The sequence below is a fragment of the Macaca thibetana genome, chromosome 11, assembly GCF_024542745.1.
Source record: "Macaca thibetana thibetana isolate TM-01 chromosome 11, ASM2454274v1, whole genome shotgun sequence".
Lineage (NCBI taxonomy): Eukaryota > Metazoa > Chordata > Mammalia > Primates > Cercopithecidae > Macaca > Macaca thibetana.
In genome coordinates this window covers 77,616,445-77,638,296 of record NC_065588.1, presented here as the reverse complement: position 1 = coordinate 77,638,296, position 21,852 = coordinate 77,616,445, and the positions used below count along the sequence as shown (strand labels likewise).

Below are 21,852 nucleotides of genomic sequence, written 5' to 3'. Positions count from 1 at the left end.
CTATCAGCTATGCTTTATATTTTGAAGAAGATGTAAAAAATTTACAATTCCAGAACAGGATGACCAATAAAATTCATCTTGGGTGCCAGTTTGGGTTATTAAATAGTTGCTGCCTAAAGTTCAGCATCAAGGAATATTATGGAGCTGCTTCAAGAAAAATGTCATGATAATTTCACGTCTCAGGCGAAGCAGTAGCCAGTGTCATCACACGTGTGGTTTATCTGATGAAGCTGCAGGAAGATGGTATAAAATACCAAAAAAAAAATCAATTTGTTATATATGCAGTTATATATTTTGCTACCAAGATGGAAATGTTTGTTTGTTTGTTTGAGATGGAGTCTCGCTCTCTCACCCAGACCGGAGTGCAATGTCTTGATCTCGGCTCACTGCAACCTCCGCCTCCCGGGGTTCAAGCCATTCTTGTGCCTCAGCCTCCCTAGTGGCTGAGATTACAGGTGCCTGCCATCATGCCCAGCTAATTTTTGTATTTTTAGTAGATACGGGGTTTCACCATGTTGGCCAGGCTGGTCTGGAACTCCTGACAGCAGGTGATCCACCCGCCTCAGCCCCCCAAAGTGCTAGAATTACAGTCGTGAGTCACCGCGCCCGGCCCTACATGCAATTTTATGTACATGTATGTTTCTGTAGCAATTCAACATTTACAAGGCTTGTTTCATAAATGAGAAAATAGCTGTAGGATAGAGAGAATTCAAGAGTTAGTTATTCATACTTTGAGCCTTTGTAAACTACTAATGAACGGTTGCAAAGATTAAGATAATATGTGAGTAATTTTATATACTTTTTCTTTTTGAAAATTGTATTTTACAAAGCGCTTCTCAAGAAAGCCAAGTCTTCTGAAATTCTTTCTGCTTCTACTTACTAGCAAGATACTCATAGCAAGGGAAGTCCCCTAGGAGCAGGAGGGAAGCTGGCATATTTTTAATGTGAAGTAGTATTTGTTTTTAGTATATTTTTGTTTCTGCTGGGGGAGGGGATGTTAAGATGGTCATAAGGATGGGGATGGAAAAATTTCCAATGGCAATAATCAATAAATGCTATTGACATAAAAGAATTAAGTATCCACAAGCATACTGGTTTCTAAAAAGTATATTTCAGGGTTACATTACCTTGATGAATTTGGTAAGGTCCAGAGTCTGGCCCTTAGCCTGGCAAGTCCAGGAATTTAGTGTTTTTAATTTCTTTGAGGGGTTGCTAAACTAATAAGAAGGAGGATAAAATTAATAATGTCATTCACCTGCCTAAATTCCATCCATGGTGCCCATTATTACCTTTTACCAAAGACCAAAATAACTAGCATAGCTTACCCTCCATCCAAACTGAACTACTGTTGTTTAAACAGCTTTATTGCAGCAGCACTTACCATTTTATTCAGCCATTAAAAATACAATTCATTGGCATTTAGTGTATTTGCAAAGTTGTGCATCCTCATCACAATTAATTTTGGAATATTTTTGTTACCCCAGAAGGAAATCCAGAGCTCCTTAGTTCTCACCTCCTCCAATCTCTCCAACTTCCCTAGCCCTAGGTAACCACTAATTCATTTTCTGTTTCTATATATTTGCCTGTTCTGGACGTTTTACATTAAGAGGAACATACATAAACATGGTCCTTTGTGACTGGCTTCTTTAACTTAGCATAATATTTTCAAGGATCATCCATATTATAGCATGTATACTTCATTTCTTTTCCTTGTTGAATAATATTTCCTTGTGTGTATTTGTTTAAAAAACTCTTCATGTAATTAATGTACACAATTTCGTGAGTTTTGGCATATATATACACTGATGTTACAATCACCACAATGGAATTCAGGTAATAAACATATTCATCACCTCAAAAAGTTTTCTTATGTCACCTAATACCTGTTAGAATGGCTATTTTCAAAAATAAAAATAAAAATAAAACAAATGCTGGCAAGGTTGTGGAGAAATTGAAACCCTTATTCACTGTTGGTGGAAATGTAATATGGTACAGCCACTGTGGAAAAGAGTATAGAGGTTTCACAAAAAAAATAACAATAAGATGAGCATATGATCCAGCAATCCCACTTCTGGGTATATAACCAAAGATATTAAAATCAGAATCTTGAAGAAACATCTGCACCCCTATGTCCTTTGTATCATTTTTCAAAATAACCAAGAAATTGAAACAACCTAAATGTCCATCAATAGATGAATGGGTAAATAAAATATGATATATACAAACAATAGAAAATTATTCACCCTTAAAAGGAAGGAAATCCAAGTCAGGCATTGTGACTCATGCCTGAAATCTCAGCACTTTGGGAGGCTGAGGCGGCAGGATCCCTTGAGCCCAGGAGTTTGAGACCAGCCTGGGAAATATAGGGAGATCTCTTCCCTACCAAAAATAAATAAATAAATAAATAAATAAATAAATAAAAAATTACCTTTGTGTAGTGATGTGTACCTATGGTCCCAGCCACCTTGGAGGCTGAAGTTGAAGGATCCTTTGAACTCAGGAGGTAGAGAATGCAGTGAGTTGTGATCATACCACTGAATTCCAGCCTGGATGACAGAGCATGACTCTGTCTCCAAAAAAAAAAAAAAAAAGAAGAAGAAAAGAAGAAGAAAATCCTACCATTTGTGACAACATGAAAGGACATGGAAGACATTGTGCTGAGGGAAATTAGTCAGTCACAGGAGGACAACTCTTGCATGATTCCTCATATATGTGACAATGTGGCATCTAAAATAGTTACAGGAATAGAAGTAGACCACAGAACAGTGGTTACCAGAAGATGGGGGAAGGGGTATGCGGGTAGTTGTTCAATGGATATAAAATTACAGTTATACAAGATTAGTTTTTCCAGACGTCAACTGATCAACATAGTGCCTTTACTTTACAGTTTAGATATTGTATACTTAGAAATCTGTTAAAAGGTCAGATATCATGTTAAATGTTCTTATCACAGGAAATAAAACAATATGAAATGAAACAAAAAAAAGTATTTGCATTTTAAAAATTCGTTCCTCCACTGTTGGACATTTGGATTGTTGCCACCTTTTAAATATAATGAATAATGCTACTATGAACATTCATGTACAAGTTTCTGTGTGGACATATGTTTTCAATTTTCTTGGGTATATACCTAGTAGTGAAATTGCTGGACCATATGATAATTCTGTTTTACCACTTGAGAAACTGACAAACTGTTTTGCAAAGTGACTGTACCATATTACACTCCCACCAGCAGTGTATGAGGCTTCTCTGCATCTTTTCCAATGCTTGTTATTATTTATGATTTTGATTATAGCCATTCTAGGTGATATGAAATCGTATTTCACTGTGCTTTTGACTTGCATTTCTCTGATGATTAATGATGTGGAACAGCTTTCCATGTGCTTTTTGGCTATTTGTGTATCTTTAGAGAGCTGTGTATTCAGATTATCTGTTCATGTATAAATTTGGTTATTTGTCTTTTTATTATAGAGTTGTAATAGTTGTTTATCTATTTTGACAACCAGTCCTTTATCAGATATATAATTTGCTCATATTTTGTCCCATTCTGTGGATTGTCTTTTACTTTATTAATGATTCTACTCGAAGTGTAAACGTTTTTAACTTTATTGTATATTAATTAGCTCTGGCTCCCATAACAAAATACCATCCACTGGATGGCTTAATCAACAAGGATATATTTCCTCACAGTTCTGGAGGTTGGAAACCTGAGACCAGGGTTTCAGCATGCACGGGTTCTGCTGATACCTCATTCTGGCTTGCAGATGGCTGCCTTCTCACTGTGCCCTCACATAGCAGAGAGAGAGCTCTGGTGTCCCTTCCTCTTCTAAAAAGGGAAGTAATCCCAGCTGGAGAGCCCCATAGTCCTAACCTCATCTAAACAAAATGATTTCCCAAAGTTCCCGTCTCCACATACCACCATGTTGGGGATTAGGGCTTCAACATATGAATTTGGAGACACAATTCAGTCATAGCAGATGGAGTCTGGTCTATTTTAACTTGTGTTGTATGAGCTTTTGGTGTCACATTTAAGAAACCATTGCCTAATCCAGGATTGCAAAGATTTACCTCTATGTTTTTCTCTAAGAATTTTATAGGTTTAGTATGCTTAGGCTCTTTTGGATATTAGAAAGTTGCTCATGATGTTCCCTAATCTGGACTAATTTTCATTCAACATACATTTTGCCTGGCTCTTACTCATTTTTCACTTTTCGTCTTAGATGCCCCCTTCACACACATACCCTCCTACAGGAGTGCATGCTGGACACCCTGGATATAACCCGATCACGGCGTTTATCACATTTCGTTGTAATTATCGTTCAGTTACTTCTATTTACTATGTCTTTTTCAACATTGTACACATTATAGTGTCTGAAAAATTTCACAGGATCTCCTACATATTAGGCATCCAATAATATATTGTGGAGTAAATAGAAGAATAATAAAAGTGTCAGTTTTTAAAATTTGCAGAGAGAAATGCATTGTCAAGCGAGCCAGTATCCAAACTAGGCTGACAAGGGCAAGCTCCTTCTCTACAGTAAATGACACAGAAAATTTGAGTAATTTAAAAATATCCCTCAGTATCTATGGAATTAGAACATGTTATATTATTTGAACATTTGATGACACCATGTCATGTTAGTGTGTCCTAAGAATTCCAGAACTCGCCTACACCCCTATTGCCAGACAACTACAATCCTTAGGCTGGGATGGACTTTCACAGAGAGAGTGGTTAGAAGAATCTTTCCAGCTTTCTCTTTCATGGTTTGCTTCTTTTTCTTTGTTATTTAATGCTTTCACCCCCAGCCCCCCACTGATAAACTGCTTTAGTTGTATATTGATATAACATATTATAACACAAAGTGATTTTTTCTGAGCTACGGTGTGCAATTTTAAATGTTGTACACAGTAAAATTCTCCAAGGCAGGAAAATATGTTTCAATAGATTTTACAACTTTTATAGCACCCACTACAGCATTTCAGCACAGTGAACAGCAAACAATGTTGTAGCCCAAATATTTTTGGTTATATAATTATAACTGATTGCTAGAGATGTGATTTTGTTTTGTTTTGTTTTGTTTAGAGTTAGAGCTTTGTTGATCTATGTTGGGAGATTTAAATATTCAGCTTGAATGCTATTTTGTGTGTCTCTGAGTGTTTGCCACAGCAGGTGTTACCTAACCAGATGCTAAAGCCTTTTAAATTAATACGCAGCATCTTGTCAAACATGCCTCCTGCTTTACACTGTCAGAGCTGTTGGAAATTGGCTTTTCCTGCCAAAAGAGTTTTTGACTGGCAATGACTCAGCCCTGAAATGCTTTAACTACAATGCTTACTGGGCCAGGTGATTGTACTAACGTACTTAGAATGTTGAGTTTTAATAAATGTACAAATGCATGAAGCATCAAATACGCAAAAATATCTTTTGGACGTTTATAGAGGTTGAAGATTCTTTCCCTCTCCTCCATAAAGAGAAGTCGAAATTAAGGACAAGAGCATGAATTGGCTGAAGAAGGAAAAGAATTGCTTCCTGATGACCTCCCCTTCTGTTCGTTCATCTACTTGATACAATAAGACCAGAACAAGGTTTTGTTTTATTTTTTTCTATTCGGAGAAAAATGAAGGGGAGATGGAGCAAGTCAAAGGGAAAGGAAACTTGGAGTGAGTAACTTCAGTCTTGATTCTAAGCCATTCTGTTTGTCTCTTTCTCATTCTAGTGATATTATGCAGAGGGATAGGATTTGTTAGCAAGGCAGTTACTCAAACTTAGAGCAAGAGCTCAAGGGGTGAGGTGGGAGCTTCATTCAATAGGGAGCATCCTTCTCACCTGGGTCAGGGAATCTGTGAAAGACTTCAGGCTCTAACCCTGGATTCTGGTCAGACGTGTAGGCAGCTGGACTCCTCTCAAACAGCATCTCAGAGCAAGCAATGCAAGGGTTCATTAAAAACTTCTCAAATATGTTTTATACTATCATTGCATTTCAGACAACAGAAAACATCTTGAGAGGTGTGTGAGCCCTGGGTTAGTGATAATAGATGCAATCAGAGGATGAGGAGAGGATAATAGAAGATAAAGTCAGAGACTTTTTTTTTTTTTTTTAAATAGAGACGGGGTTTCACCATCTTGGCCAGGCTGATCTTGAACTCCTGACCTCACGATCCACCAGCCTCAGCCTCCCAAAGTGCTGGGATTATAGGTGTGAGCCACCACGCCCAGCCAATTTTTTTGTATTTTATTGGAGATGGGGTTTCACCATGTTGCCCAGGCTGTTCTCAAACTCCTGAGCTCAGGTAATCCGCTCTCCTCGGCTTCCCAAAGTACTAGGATTACAAGCGTGAACCACCGCGCCCGGTCAGAGATATGTTTAAGGAAGCTTTGAAGAACTGTTTTATGATATCTAGATAATTTCCTCATAGGCTCTACCCTTATATACATTAACATTATAGAATGTCACTTGATGTGTCTTAGGTAGTAGTAATGTAAATTTCTGATCAGCAAGAATTACTGCAGGAACACAGGAACAAAGGACATATTTTCTCTCCAAAAATGTGCTGAGTATTTTTACTGTATCACACTAATGTCAATCACTTCTGCCATGCTAGCTTGCTAATGATATAGTAGAACTCTCTCTTTTTTTATTATCATGCTTGAGGAGAATCCTCTTGTCCCTGATACATAATTAGTTTCATTATCAGTGCCTTCCAAAGAAAAAGGACAATGAGTAACAATGAGCCTTGGGTAGGTGACTCTAGAGTTACATTTTAGTTATCATTAAAGAAAAAAACTGCATGTTTTTATAAAATTTATATATATAATATGAATATATGCCTTCATGAGCCCATTCATCTATTAAAAAATATTATTTTATATATTATATATCATATTTAATATATAATATAATATATATATATATTTTAATAGATGAATGGGCCCGTGAAGGCAAATGTGCCTAGGGCCCACAGAAGCAATGCAGTGCCAGCAGAATAGCCAATGTGGGGATACTGAAAAACTCTACCTTGCCTCCAAATATGTTCCCAACCAATCTGTAGTGACCTCTCCAGGATTTAAAAACAATATGTAGTGCCGGCTCTCCAGGATTTAAAAACAAGCGGAATCATCTCTAGCAAGCCATTGTCAAAGAAAGCCTAATACCTGGGATAGCTCTATACATATATTGAGAAATTGGTGCCCACAAAGCAGAGTGGAAATAAGACATAAGATAGGCACATTTCAGTAGGAGCATAGTGAATGATTCATGGCTTGATGGACAGACAGCCTGAGACTGATTGACAATTTTGATTTCCACAAACATCCACTTTTTGAAAGATTCTAAGTACCTTGATTAGAAGAATTTGAAAACAAAAGTTACCAAGTACCCAAGTACACATCTACCAAGGGAATGACTTCTGTAGCATGCTGGATTTTAAATAGGCTTGCATCCCCCAAGTCACCATGATACATTAACATAGTCTTCTGTTATGCAGTTTTAGGAAAAAGACCAAAAAGCTCTCTAATTAGAATATAGATACATAAAAATTCAAGGGGGCACGAAATATAATGTACATGGAATTTAAACCTCGTTTTGCTTTTAACTTGAGCCATCTTACCCAATGATTTTTGTGAAAATTCTGAGTCCAGTTGTGCCTGTCACATTGCATTAGTTATGCAGGCAATTCTACCTTCAAGCTGTCTAGCCCAGGGCTGACCATGAGACATGGGCTGTTTTGCACAGTAATTTTGGATGACAGCATTCCCTGGGCTCATGTGAGACCAGAAGGCAATTATAAAAACAGAGGTCATTAACACTGCATTTGATTACATAATAAAATAAAAATATTGCATATACATAGTGATATAATGATGAAGTATTAATTTCTGTATGCCTTTCTTCCCAAATTAAATGATTTCCAAACTGAATTTCTGAAGACTCTTCTGAATTTTTACCAGCTAATATACTAAGTGTAGATATAAAAGTTGAGAAATACATTGTCTTTTCATTGCTTTGTTTATCTCTCAAATGTAATACTTCTGTTATTAATCTGTTCTAGAAAGTATGTCCTGTGGTTTGGGGAAAAAATACATATCTTTTTACATGTAAATTTATGTGAAATTATATGCAAATAAAAATAGATTTCAAATCCAAAGCTTTCCACTGAGTATTACAGATAGAATTGCTAGAAGAATTATTAAAGTTCAAAGGAGGAAACACCAAAATACAGTAAATGAGGGGCATAGCCTAAGGAAGTCATTATAAAAAAAAAAGCATTTTGAAGCAGTTAATTTTGTCTAATTGAAATGCTAGATGGTCAAATCAGCATGCTTCCATGCCATATGCTTTCCTGAGAGCTATTTTTGATTTGCACAAATGGTTGAAGAATAAACTTAAAAGATGCTTTTTTGTGGTTGGTGAGGGTGTTGGCAGTGTTTAGTGAAGCTGAATTCCAGCTCACCATTTATTTTTCCTCTTCTCTCTCAAACTGGTTTGCACTCACGATTCTTCAAGGCAGGACTTACTCAGATAGATGGCTGCAGAAATAAAGCCATTGTCCGTTCATTAATTAAGTGGCCCACAAGATTAGAAAATGCAGGTTTAATTGAAAGGTAAAGAGTATTAAAATTGTAATCAAGATGAATGCATTGTCACAGATTTCTCTGGAGACTGTCTGGTGTCATTGACTTGAAATTGAAAGGCTGAATTTTCCTCTTATCATGCAGCTTCTCCTAACCCGCTTTCCTGAGATGAGGCCTTACCTATTAAATCAAAGCCTTTCAAGCATTTAGTAAATGAGAAAATGTGTCATTTTTTTTCTCAATTAAACCTCCTCAAGTAAGCATACCATCTGAAATGAGTCAGGGAAGTTTTTTTTTTTTTTTTTCAAGCCCTATTATGTTTATTATTAAATGTCAGAAAATGAGTTTAAAGAAGAACCTGTATAAAAATAGAATGCTCTGTGTCTGTCTGAGAATGGGTAGCCCGATAGGGTCTGGTGATATACCAGGTGGAAAAGGCATAAGTTGAAAAGAAGAGGAAGGTTGACCAGAAGAAGTTATACACTCTTTAATTTCCTGTCTAGGTTACTCTTATAGAATGTAAATAGGCACAAGAACTGAGTGAATCTATGCTTTGCCCCTGTATTTTTCACTTTGGAAATAACATATGCAGAGATCAAAACAAGAGAAGCTTCTTTTCATTAAACTTACTAAGAACAACATATTGACCTAAGGCCTATCATTTGAAATATTTGCAGCACAGACACTTGAATTACTCAAGCTCATCCTTAGCTTAGAAGTCAGCACAAAAGAATGAAACCACTGATAAGATACAAGACAGCTTATCTTTGTTCTGGGATATGACAGGTTTCAGGGATGTTGGCACTAGCATCGCCATATAATGGAATGGGTCTCGATGGAAATACTTAATTTCTTCTACTTTTCTCATCTGTGTTCTGGGAATAATAGCACTGCTATAATGATTAAATGACATAACAGATGTAAAGTTCCTAACAAGGTACCTAGCATATAATTAGTACTTAAGAAACGATAGTTAAGTAAAGAGCCAGGCTCAGTGGCTTACACCTGTAATCCCAGTGTTTTGGAAAGTCGACTTGGAGGTGGGAGAATTGCTTGAGGCCAGGAGTTTGAGATAAGCTGGGCAACATAGCAACACCCTTGTCTTTTTTTTTAAAGGCAGGTGAGACCCTGTTTTTAAAAGAAAAAACGATGAGAGAGGGGAAGAAAATAAGTAAAAAGGTAACAACTGGGAATATTAGCTGAAATAGAAGAGCTTTAGATTTTATGTAGTTTAAGAGACTTGTAACAAATTTAGGAGTGCACAGAAGTTAGATGACCTGTGTTGGTGTATAAGAAATGATACTTTCAAAATTTTAAGATACTAACAGAAAAAAAGTCATTTTATTTTCCTCTTTTTTTAAAATAAAGAAACTATTGCTTTATACCATGAGCTGAATTAGTATTGAGAGGGATAGAAATGGCTAGAAAAGATTAATTTCAGAGAAAAAGTAGTTTGAATGATTAATCCCCTGAATACATATAAACATATCGAGAGCAAGGACTTTAACTTGCTTCTTTGCTTGTCTTCTTCCCAGCACTAAAAACAGGGTCCACTACATAGTGATATATATATATATCATATAAATGTGTTTGTGATGTGCCTGAGGACACACTAAGAAAGAGAAGGGCACTCATCCCTTTGCGCTGAGCGTACTGTTACGGCACTGTGTTTGAGACAGAGTCTGGCTCTGTCACCCAGGCTGGAGTGCAGTGGCCGGATCTCAGCTCACTGCAAGCTCCGCCTCCCGAGTTCACGCCATTCTCCTGCCTCAGCCTCCGAGTAGCTGGGACTACAGGCGCCCGCCACATGGCACCGCTAGTTTTCTTTTTTTTTTTTTTTTTTTTTTTTTTTTTAGTAGAGACGGGGTTTCACCGTGTTAGCCAGATGGTCTCGACCTGCTGACCTCGTGGTCCACCCATCTCGGCCTCCCAAAGTGCTGGGATTACAGGCTCGAGCCACCGCGCCCGGCCTGTGTGGTCTAGATCTTGACTGTTCTTTAAAATTCCAAGGGACAAAACATAGAGTAGGGAAAGTCATTTTGCTCTTTGGAAAAAGAAAGTATTTGGCACGCATGGGTTGGAGAACAAAATAGTCTCAAAAGTTGTTGAGTATGCTTAGTAGTTGGTGACTGATCTAATTCTCTTATCTCACTGATTCAAATACACTTAGGTCTTTCTACAGATTCTTTTTAATTCAGATGAAGTATGAATAAAGTTTCCTTCTAACATTTATTTCTCACTACTTTAAGCTTCTGATAATACTCTGTGTTATACATTGTATTCTGTTTCTTACCTTTTTCGCTCAAAATTATATTTTTGAAATCTTTCCATGTTGTTATACAAAGATCTAACCTATTTGTTCTTCCCTTTGCATAATATTCCATCATATGCATTTACTATATTTAATTCATACATTTTTCTATATATGGAACTCTAGGTTGTTCCCCCATGAATTCCTTTCTGGGAATCTTGTGGAAATACTGTTCTAAAAACATAATTTGAGAAATGCTAGACTAGAGAAATACCATATTGGTTAAATACACACTTTCACTTTAAGAATGAATAAGACCAATGTGATAGATCCAGTGAACAAATGATAAATTTAAATGCATGAATTATTCAGAGCAATAGGCCCAAAGCACTAAGGAATAGAAAATATTTTCATGATTTCTCCTGCCACATTCATTTTCTCTCAGGTGCACATGCCCTCATTCATTCTACCATCTTTACATTCAACACAAATATTTATATCACAAAATTATGCTTTCATGATAATGAGCTTCAGCACTAGAGCTAGCCTGTTCCTAGGTGGGAGGTATACTGCAGATCTCCTTGTGGAAACTACCAGGATCAGAAAAGATTTTCTGAATAATTTGTTGAATTTGGCAAATGTCCTGGTAATCACTATATCACTATATATATATACACACACACACACACACACCCATATATATGTGTGAAAAAGGTAAGAAACGGAATGCAATGTATAACACAGAGTATTATCAGAAGCTTAAAGCAGTGAGACATATATGTTAGAAGGAAACTATTCATACTTCATTATGTCTGAATTAAAAGGAATCTGTAGAAAGAACTAAGCATGTTTGAATCGGTGAGATAAGAGAATCAGATCAGCCATCAACCACAAAGAGCAAAATGACATATATATGTATGTATATATACATATTAGAAAGCATGACAGACAATAATGTCATTGCTAGGCAGAATATAGTATATTTCAATACAGACAAAACAACAGCTATAAAGTAAAAAAAGAATATTATATCTGTTATATGTTAAGCAAATTATAGTGCTCTCACTTAGAAAAAATTTTAAAAACCTCCGATAATATCTTTTAAATTTATTTTGGTATCAAAGTCCAAAGTTTGAGGAAAGTAAACCATTTATTTATTATCACAACAAGGATTTATTGTTTACTCAATTTTCCAGGAACTATGCTAAGGCCTAAGGATATAAAAATACACTAACAACCTTGCCTTAAAGGATTGTACTGTTTAGGTGGAGGAGACTAACACATAATTCAGTTATTATAAAAACAATACAATTAGGTATTTTAAAGCATTAAGAAGGCTAACTAGTGCTTTAAAAGTGAATTAGTTAGGCAGAGGGATGATGAAGAGTATTTGAAGCACAGTAGATAGTATGTAAAAGAAACAAGAAAAAAAGTTGAAAAAAATGAAAAGGTAGAAATGGAAACAGGAAAGATAAATTTTTGACAGTAGATAGACTGTCTAGGAAGGAGGCTTTTGAGGGGTGCATGACTTATAAAAGGCATACACTAGTATTACTCTGTGTGTGGCACTTGGTGATGGGTTTTGAGTGCTTGTTAATGATGGAGATCCCTGATGGCCCTCAAATGTGAATTCTGAAAGTTCTGTGAGGTCAACTGCAACAACTGTTCTATGTTATCTTCATATCTTTAGCATCTAGCACAGGGTCTGATATGTGGTAGGAGTTCAATAACTGTTGTATGAGTGGCTGGATAGTTAGACAGATGATAATCTCATAATGCTTGAGACATTTGTTAAGAGACTCCTTTTTTTGGCCAGAAGGACGTAGTGTTGCAGAAATCTAAACGTTTTAGAATCAAAGTGGGTCATATTTAGCTGCGTCCTTGAACAATTTATTCATCACTGCTAAGCTTCAGTGTCCTCATCTGAAAAATAGGGAGTAGATGGAATTATTCATGTAAAACGGTTAGCTTGGGGCATGGCAAAACAAAGTGCCAACTGCTCAAAGTGGTATTAATAGTTACTATTGTTCTATAAGTAATAAAGCTGTTTAGTTATGAAAGGGCCATGTTTTGGGTGGTTTGAATTTTGAAAGTTAAAGTTGGTTTCAATTTGATATGTTTGAAGGTTAAAAGCCCTGAAAGTTTGATGACCGTGGGAAATATAATTTTTCCAAAAATTGAAGCACAAATCAGAAGGGAAAATCCTGTGGTCAGGGGAAACAAACAACCTATTGTAATCACCCAGTATGAGTTAGGTTGTCTGGGTTCAAAGCCCAGCTCCATCATTGACTAGGTGTGCAACTTTGAACAAATTACTTAACTTCTCTAGGCCTCAGTGAGATTTTAGTAGTTTCTTATGGTGTGTTATTAGGATTGATGAGATAATTAATATAAATTGCTTGGCAGAGGACCTTGCATACCGTAACTGTAAGGTTACAATCAATGTTAACCGTATTTGCTGTTATCGATATGTTTGTAAGATGATGTGAGGCTCAGTTCATATTTATGGTAAGGAGAATAGGTATAGAAAAGAGAACTGTCAGAGGAAAAGTGTTAAAATGTTTGGTGGTTAACTCCAAATGAAATATCTGCCTTTACGCGATCTCAGATACATAGAACATGCTTGTCTAACACTTGTTGCTCTGTGTAGAAGGTATACTATGCTTTGGACCTTCTAGTTCCCCACACTCTTGGACTAATTAAGGGGGATCATGCAAGATAATTGCAGTTGTGTTAGTTCTTTTTCACGTTGCTGATAAAGACATACCTGAGACTGGGTAATTTATAAAGAAAAAAAGGTTTAATGGACTCAAGTTCCATGTTACCAGGGAGGTCACACAATCATGGTCGAAGGTGAAAGGCACTTCTTACATGATGGCAGCAAGAGAGAATGAGGACCAAGTGAAAAGGGTTTCCCTTTATAAAACGATCAGATCTCAAACTTACTATCAGGAAAACAGTATGAGAGGAAACCGCTCCCATTATTCAATTATCTCCACCTGTTCCTGCCCTTGACACCCGGGGATTATTACAATTCAATGTGAGATTTGGGTGGGGACAGGGAGCCTAACCATATCAGTAGTAATATTATTTAATGTTTCAGATAAGGAAAAAGGTCACCTCTAGATGTACTCCAGATCTGAATAATATAAAGGCAACAAACAACTAGGTTCAAAATGAAATAGTAGAAAAGCACTAAACTTGCAGTGTGGAGAATGATGCTCAGAGTTCACTCACTCCCTGTGGCTTGTGAGTTTTGTGAACTTAGACCTACAACTTACCATTATTCAGTATCCTCAGCCATAAGATGGGAGTATGACCCCCTCCCTAGGTATTTAGAGAGCAAGATGGTATAATGAACATGAAAGTAGTGCCTGAAAGTTGCTAGGACGTTAATAAATGTAAGACTAATCTTGATACATGGAGTCACTAGCCTACTCAGAATGAGTGCCATAATAACAAAAAAGGCCAAGTCTTCCGTGGCCTATAACATCTTGACTAATTTCTCCCCTCTGCTTTAAAAACTTGATTCTTTTACTGCACTTACAGATTTATATTTTCTCTTATTTTCAAAGCACAAAAACATATTTCTCCATTGAAGAAAGTTTGATGATTGAAATACATGGGTGGAAGCCAAAAACCAAAATTCATTCATAATTTCACTGCCTAGAGATATCTAATGTTAAAATTATAATAGCTAATTAGCATGATGTTAAATATACAGATTTTATGTTTTATCTTTGTCAATGTTAATAATATACACAAAATTGTTTCTGAATGCCTACATGTTAATAATGTGCAATAAAGAATCTTCAGGTATCACTTATTTTCTGTATCAAAACTATGCAGTATATGAAGAAAATTTTATTTTCTAGAGAAAGGTTTATTGTTTTCTATTTGTTTTATTTCCATTTACCACATAAATAATATGCTCAGGGTATTAGCAGCATTTAAGCAGCAATCGGGGAGAAAACATTTATCCCTATTTCAGCCAAAATGCAACAATAAACTCTGTCATCTAGAATCTAAGCCCTAAAGCCTACTCTGAGATCTTTGAAGTACTCACTTGGGTTGAAGCCATTTCGAGAAACTAAGCAAAATAAATGGTTTGAAGCAAATAAAAATATAAACTCCAAACCTTCCCCAGCTTTTCATAATCATCATATTCATTTTCTTTTCACTAAATTTGCCTCCCTGGAGGTTACATTAACCAAACCTGTCTCCTTCATTTTTTTTTTTTTTTATCTTCTGAGTGCCTTCTCAGCCTAGAGCTAAGTTTTCCCAAAAACTTAAATATTTGATAAGCATCAATTTTACTACTGAAAATCACTCTGACAGGTTTGGTGATAATATGGATCTGTTTACTTTTTTTTAATTAAATATTTGTTTATAAGGTAGAATACCAGAATAGTTGACTTTCTTGGTCTTCTTATTAAATAACCTTTTTCTGTGTGTAAACAAACTCTCCACCTATTGGTAAAAATACCATATCATATGATCTCTGATCCCATTTAGGGGAAGGAGGCCAATGAAGATTCCTTCACAGTGTCATTAACCACATGAAGACAGAATTACTCCAGAGCCCCCAATTTTTTGGTAACAATATGACCTATTTCTATGAACTAAAAATAAATATCATTTGAGCTCCCACTGTGTCTTAGGCACTGGTGGTGTAACAGTGAACAGGTCAAAGCCTGTGTCCACATGGAGCTTATCTTTTAGAAAGACTGAGCAATATGCAAATTAATAAGAAAATCTTAGATCATGTTATCAAATCTTAGGCATATTTATTACTTTGCAAAAAAAAAAAAAAGTAGATTACCCTGCTTCATCTTGTTAACAAAATAAATTTGTTAATCTCAAAGTAGCACGTTTAGCAGGGTTTTGTGTAGTTGTTCTGAAGATCCACTGTACTCTGCATAAACATTGCTGTATAGGAATTAAAGTGTAAGATTTTGGGAGCTGTTAGCCAAACTTAAATTGATTCTGGGAATAAGTTATCATATTAACGTAGGTTCAGTGTGATGTATCTGATATATTTTGAAAAATACTTTATACACTATCGTAATAAAATGCATATGATACATATTATGGATTAGCATGTTTTGAATAATGAATTTAAGATACTTCATAACAGCAATATATGTTGACCAGTCAATGGGGTCATATTTCCCCATTCTTTTCATTTTGAAATTTATATTTTGAATTTTGTCTGCTTTTAGATCTTGAATATTTCTCCAAATATTTTTATTACTCTTCCAGGAATTTGCTGCACTGACAAAAGAATTAAATGCCTGCAGGGAACAACTTCTAGAAAAGGAAGAAGAAATCTCTGAACTCAAAGCTGAAAGAAACAACACAAGAGTAAGTGTAAAGCAGCCTTCTTGGAATTAATTCCATTTGTAGTTCAGTGCATTACATCTAACACACATATACGAAGAAAATATAAGCATTTAAAACTTTAGAAATACTTTAAGCAGATAATAACTCATAGTCAGTTACTTAAAGTAAAGGAGGATATACTATAAAACTCAAAACAGGAAACCTAAATTATAGTCACAGCTACTAAATCACTATGTTGCTTTACAAAATGTTCACATTCCTTCTGGCCTTTACTTTATTTGACTTTAAAAAGAAGATCTGGATTTCAATAATGGGTTTCAAACTTTAAAAAGGTTGTTTTGAGGGTAGGGTAATCCCTCAGAGGCTGGAAATGGGCAAGAGAGGAGAGTTTTGGAGAAGAGGAAGAGTTTAAATTATGGGCTGCTACAAAAGAGTGGCCTGGATTTGGTCCTCACCTCCAACCAGCAAAAGGTTTTTTTAAAAAAAGGAAAACTAAAGACCGGGCGTGGTGGCTCATGCCTGTAATCCTAGCACTTTGGGATGCCAAGGCAGGCAGATTACCTGAGGTCAGGAGTTTGAGACCACCCTGGCCAACATGGTGAAATCCAATTTCTATTATAAATACAAGAATCAGCCAGGCTTGGTGGTGCACATCTGCAGTCCCAGCTACTTGGGAGGACCTGGGAGGCAGAGGCTGCAGTGAACCGAGATTGCATCACTGCACTCCAGCCTGGGCAACAGAGTGAGATTCTCTCAAAATAATAATAATAAATAAATAAAAATAAAAAGGAAACAAAAAATAGTGTCAAGAAAAAAGAAAACACTCAAGAAAAAAAATATCTGCCCATTAAAAGTGGAGTGCCTTTATGTTTTAACAAATTTCCAAAGGGATGTCCAGTCACAATATTCTAATTTCATGAAACTCATGGAATTTGCCAGATTCTACTGTTGTAAAACCATGTATTTTCATCAAGCATATGATATGCCATGTAACATTAAAGTTCAGAATTTGATAAAACATGCTTTATTTTCTTTCAGAAAAAAAAATTACTAAATTTTATAAAATATGTAAATTACCACATTACCCATACAGAAGTACAGTTTACTAAATGGAAGTAGAAAAAAAAAAAAAAAACACTTTTATGTAGATGTAAGTTCAATTTAAATACTAAGTTGGTGAAAAATAGTCTAAGTGTTATAGCTATAAGAGATTAATCCTGAAAAAATAGATATAGCTAACAGCCTATTCACTTTATGAGTCTTAGAGAGTAATATAAAATACAGTTCTACTAACTGGGAGCTTGTGCCTTTAATGAGAGATAGGGTTGCTTGCATAATGGTTACATGGTCAAACTGAATTTATGTCCTTATTTATCAAGGTCTTATTTATGGTAAAGAGAATTAACATACATGCATACATTGAATTGGTTTTCAATGATACTTTGATGAACCAGTCTAATGGATTGCCTCAAACACGGCATGACAAGGGCAGTTTAGATCACATTATCAGGTATCAGATAATTTTTTTCTGTTGCCCTCTTCCTTTCTATATATTTCCTGCCCTTGATTTTTTAACTTACCACTGTGTTTTCATGCAAATTTGAAATTTATTTATACCGTGACATTTATTCCGCCCTATTACACTATGTTATATTTTAGTACCTTAGACTACATTCCTTGATTTAACACAGCACAGTCAAATGTAAAAGTAGGAGCAGAAAGCTGAGAATGCAGGGAAATACAAAGCTTTGGTTAGGTTTATAACTAATGCTCACATTTAAAATGCACCAGACACTCTTTTATTAGCTGTGTACGTTCATCTAGCCTTTTTTCTTCAGTCCCTTACTCCTTTCTACACCCCTCTGGAGATGTTATACTTATCTCCATTTTACAGACCAGGTAAGTGAGCTCAGAAAAGGTCAGATAACTCGCCAGAAGTCACACAGTTGGTAAATAGCAAAGAAGGAATTTGAAAGGTAAGGTAGTTTAAATCCAGAGCCTGGGCACTAACCATGAGGCCATCAGCATTATTACTCAAAGACTTGTTATAACTAGAGAGGACATTGCTTAACAGTCAGACCACCACAGTATGGAATATCTAGTTGTGATGAATTTTAGAGAGCTAAGAGATTTGGTGACAGAGTCCATACGATTTTCATCATATTGAACCCCATGAGGCCCAGAAATACCTGAGGCTATTGTGTTTGCAAAGGAGTCTTGGATAATAAAGGGAGGAAGGTGAGCCACATGTGGAGTACCTATTCAGTAGTCAAAATGAGAAAAATACAAAGTTCCTTTAAAATAACAGTAACAGATATTGAAGCCATTGATTTTAACCATGCATAATAGTTACTTTGAAAATGTGAATAAGGCTGGAAAATACTTTTCTACCCTCCTTAAGGCAGTGATGTGGATGATTTTTGTTGTTGACTACACCAAGAAAAACAGATTTATGAAAACTCCCTTGTACAAAGTATTGATTATATAATAACTCCTTAAGTTACATAACTACCTCTCACCCTCCTCCATCTCCCAGAAGAAGTATATCCAGGGCTGAAAATCAAATACATCTCTCTTCCCACCAAATGCCTTATCAAATGTTGCTAAATAAAACCACTTTTATAGATTTTATGGTTGTTTATTTTTCTAGATGTTGTGCTTTTCTTCTTACTATCTGTGTGCTGGTCACAGAGACAAAGCAACAAGCTAGCGTTTCCTTCTCACATGTAAAGAAACTTTAATTGATGTCAGATTGTGAGCAAATTTAAAGTATAACTGATAGCTGGGCATGGTGGCACATGCCCGTAACCTCAGCTACTCGGGATGCTGAAATAGGATAATCGCTTGAATCCGGGAGGCGGAGGTTGCAGTGAACAGAGATCATATCACTGCACTCCAGCCTGGGCGACAGAGGGAGACTCTGTCTCAAAAAATAAATACATAAATAAATATATAAAATAAAATAAAATATAAAGTGTAATTGAGCATTCCAGTTTCCAAGGTTCTGATCAACGTGTGGCTCACTTTACATCAAGTAGTTAGCATATGTTCATGAACTGAGCCAAATAACATAAAAAGCTAGTCCATGAAACCATGTGTGGATGAGGTCATTTGTATTAATTTTGAATATTATCAAAAACAATAGATCAGAAAAAAATCCTTCTGTGTAATTATATTTGAATGAATTATACCATCTCCCAAAATAGAAAATAGAAGTTCCAGTGGGAGTTGAATGAAGATGGAGAGTAAAAATGATAATACAATAGCTAACATTAAAATCTAAATGTTTTTATAAATGTTTTACATGTTTAACTCACTATATTCTCATAGCAGTCTCATTATCCCCATTTAATTCAAGAGAAAACTAAGGCAGTAAGTAACTTGTCCCAGGCCTATAAATGGCTTATAAATAAAATACCCAGAGAGTCCACTACTTCCTTCTCAGTTTACCCACAGACTATGTATTGAAGAAATCATATTCCTATGTCACCCACAATTCACATGTGATGCAAAGGTATTATGTTTAAAGAACAGAGTTTGTTCAGATTTCTTTTTTTTCTTGTTTTTAATTCTTTTGAGATGAGATCTTACTCTGTTACTAAGGCTGGAGTGCAGTGGCACGATCATGGTTCACTGCGGCCTAGAGCTTGCTGGACTCAGGTGATCTTCCCACCTCAGCCTCCCAAGTAGCTGGGACTATAGCCACATGCCACCCAGCTAATTTTTATATTTTTTGTAGAGATGGGGTTTTGCCATGTTGCCTGGGCTTATCTCAAACTCCTGGACTCAAGCAATCCACCCATCTTCACCTCCCAAAGTGCTGGGATTACAGGCATGAGCCACTGCTCCTGGCCTATTTAAATTTTTGTAATTCAATCCTGATTTATTGTGTGTTAGTCATGTGAAAAGTCAATGTGCTACGTTTTTATTCTGAGGTCAAAGCTGAAATGCATGGCCTGGCCACATGTTATGTTTTCTCTGCAGAAATACCTTGTTGACATTGCAGAAATGTGAGTGAATGAAAGAAAATCAGTCATCACTGCAGTTGCTCTTAAACCCAACTGCCTCAAGTTATTAAATTAAGAATATCCTAATACAATCATTATAACGTTATAAATAATTATACAAAAATAGAAATTTCAAAAATTTATAGTGGATATTTATAGAAACATACGAACAAGCTTTTGTTCAATATTTTTACACTGATAAAAATGTAGAAAAAATATTGAAACAAAATTTGTTATTCCTAAAACTCCTCTGACCATCTTTGGCAAGTATATGTTTACAGAAAGTTATATTTATAGAAAATAATTTATCCCTGGTGTTATTGCAACTCAAAATGATCAATAAGACATGTTTTGACAAAGTTTTCTGAACTAATGAAGAGGTAAAGAAAAACTGGGAATTTTTATGTAGTTACTGCCTGTGAATGTCAACGTGAAGAACATTTTTATTGTCAGAGTTGTTTCAACTATTGTTATAGCTGACGATCTCAAAGGATGTTTTAAATTGTTCATAATGTTTTAGAATGTAACTATTGTGTGACTTTGAAAAACGTTATGGTTTTGAGAAACAGTATTCATATCACGTTATGATTTTGAGAAACAGTATTAATATCTAGTTATATATAATAAAGCTGTAACTTAATCTCATGGATCATAAACTTAAAAAGAAAACTTAATTGCATTTGAAACATTTCTTACCATGCCCTCACTTTTGTTTTGAGACAAAACAAAATTAACAGATATTGAGATACAATTAGACACATACCACTACTAAAGAAAATTTTTTTATTATTGACAAATATCTGTCTATACAAGTTAATAATATCATCCAAACATATTTCATCAGTGGGTAGAAAATACAGTCCAATTCAGAAAAGGAAGAACTTCTCAGTTGAAAGCAGATAAATATTCTACATGTGTGTACATGCATGTGTATGTATAGTTATTTTTGAAAGTTCTATGATAGGATATGATAAATACAAGAATAAATAGGACAGGACATATGCCCTCCCAACAGCTATTTCAATTTCATAATCAAACATGTACATAAGAAACATATGGGATTTTAAACATTGTTTAAGGGTAAAAGATATGGAGTGGATTGAGTATGAAGGCAACCAGTTTAAAGGTTTTCGTTTTCAGATGTTAATGTCATGCTATATGACCATACTGCAGCAGCCAAATTAGTCTATGGGGAAGAATGAGTTTCTATTTCAGTGCCATTTGTAATTGGGAATATCTGTTCACAATGTTGTGTTGAATTAAGATCTAATAGGAAGTTATATAATTTTAGAAATCCTTACAGAATCATAGTAAAGTAAAAGATTTTGATTACCTAAGCCATCTTGCTTTTCAAAACAAAACAGTCCAAAAAATTCCCAATGATGCATGATGTGTGGGTTTGTGTGTATGTGTGTGTGTCTGTGTGTGTATGAATATATGATACATATGTGTGTATACATATATAGGCTATGGTCATTTAACGAAAATTCCAATGTAAGATTCATGGCCATTCACATAGTCCCTGCAATCCTTTGAGTATACCAGAGAGAGTTCCATTTGCACTTTCTGTGAGAATTACTAAATATTAGGCTAAAGTTGTAGCTACCAGTAAAGGAGTGTAATTAGTAGATTGTTAATGATATCTTAGATAAGTTTCACTTTTTGTACTCTTAATTTAT

At 35.5% G+C, this 21,852-nt stretch overlaps 1 protein-coding gene across 22 annotated transcripts in view; it reads left to right on the top strand.

The window, feature by feature from the left end:
* Positions 1–21,852, top strand: part of PPFIA2 (PTPRF interacting protein alpha 2) — a 504,804-nt gene that overhangs the window by 279,200 nt on the left and 203,752 nt on the right. For 20 of the 22 annotated variants that reach the window (XM_050749219.1, XM_050749217.1, XM_050749222.1 and 17 more), the window contains one exon: positions 16,086–16,187. In XM_050749219.1, coding sequence (XP_050605176.1) covers positions 16,086–16,187 — 102 coding nt within the window. Of the gene's footprint in view, positions 1–4,994; positions 5,662–15,214; positions 15,420–16,085; positions 16,188–21,852 lie in introns of those variants that run through there. The other 2 variants (XM_050749231.1, XM_050749232.1) reach the window with 2 other exon arrangements.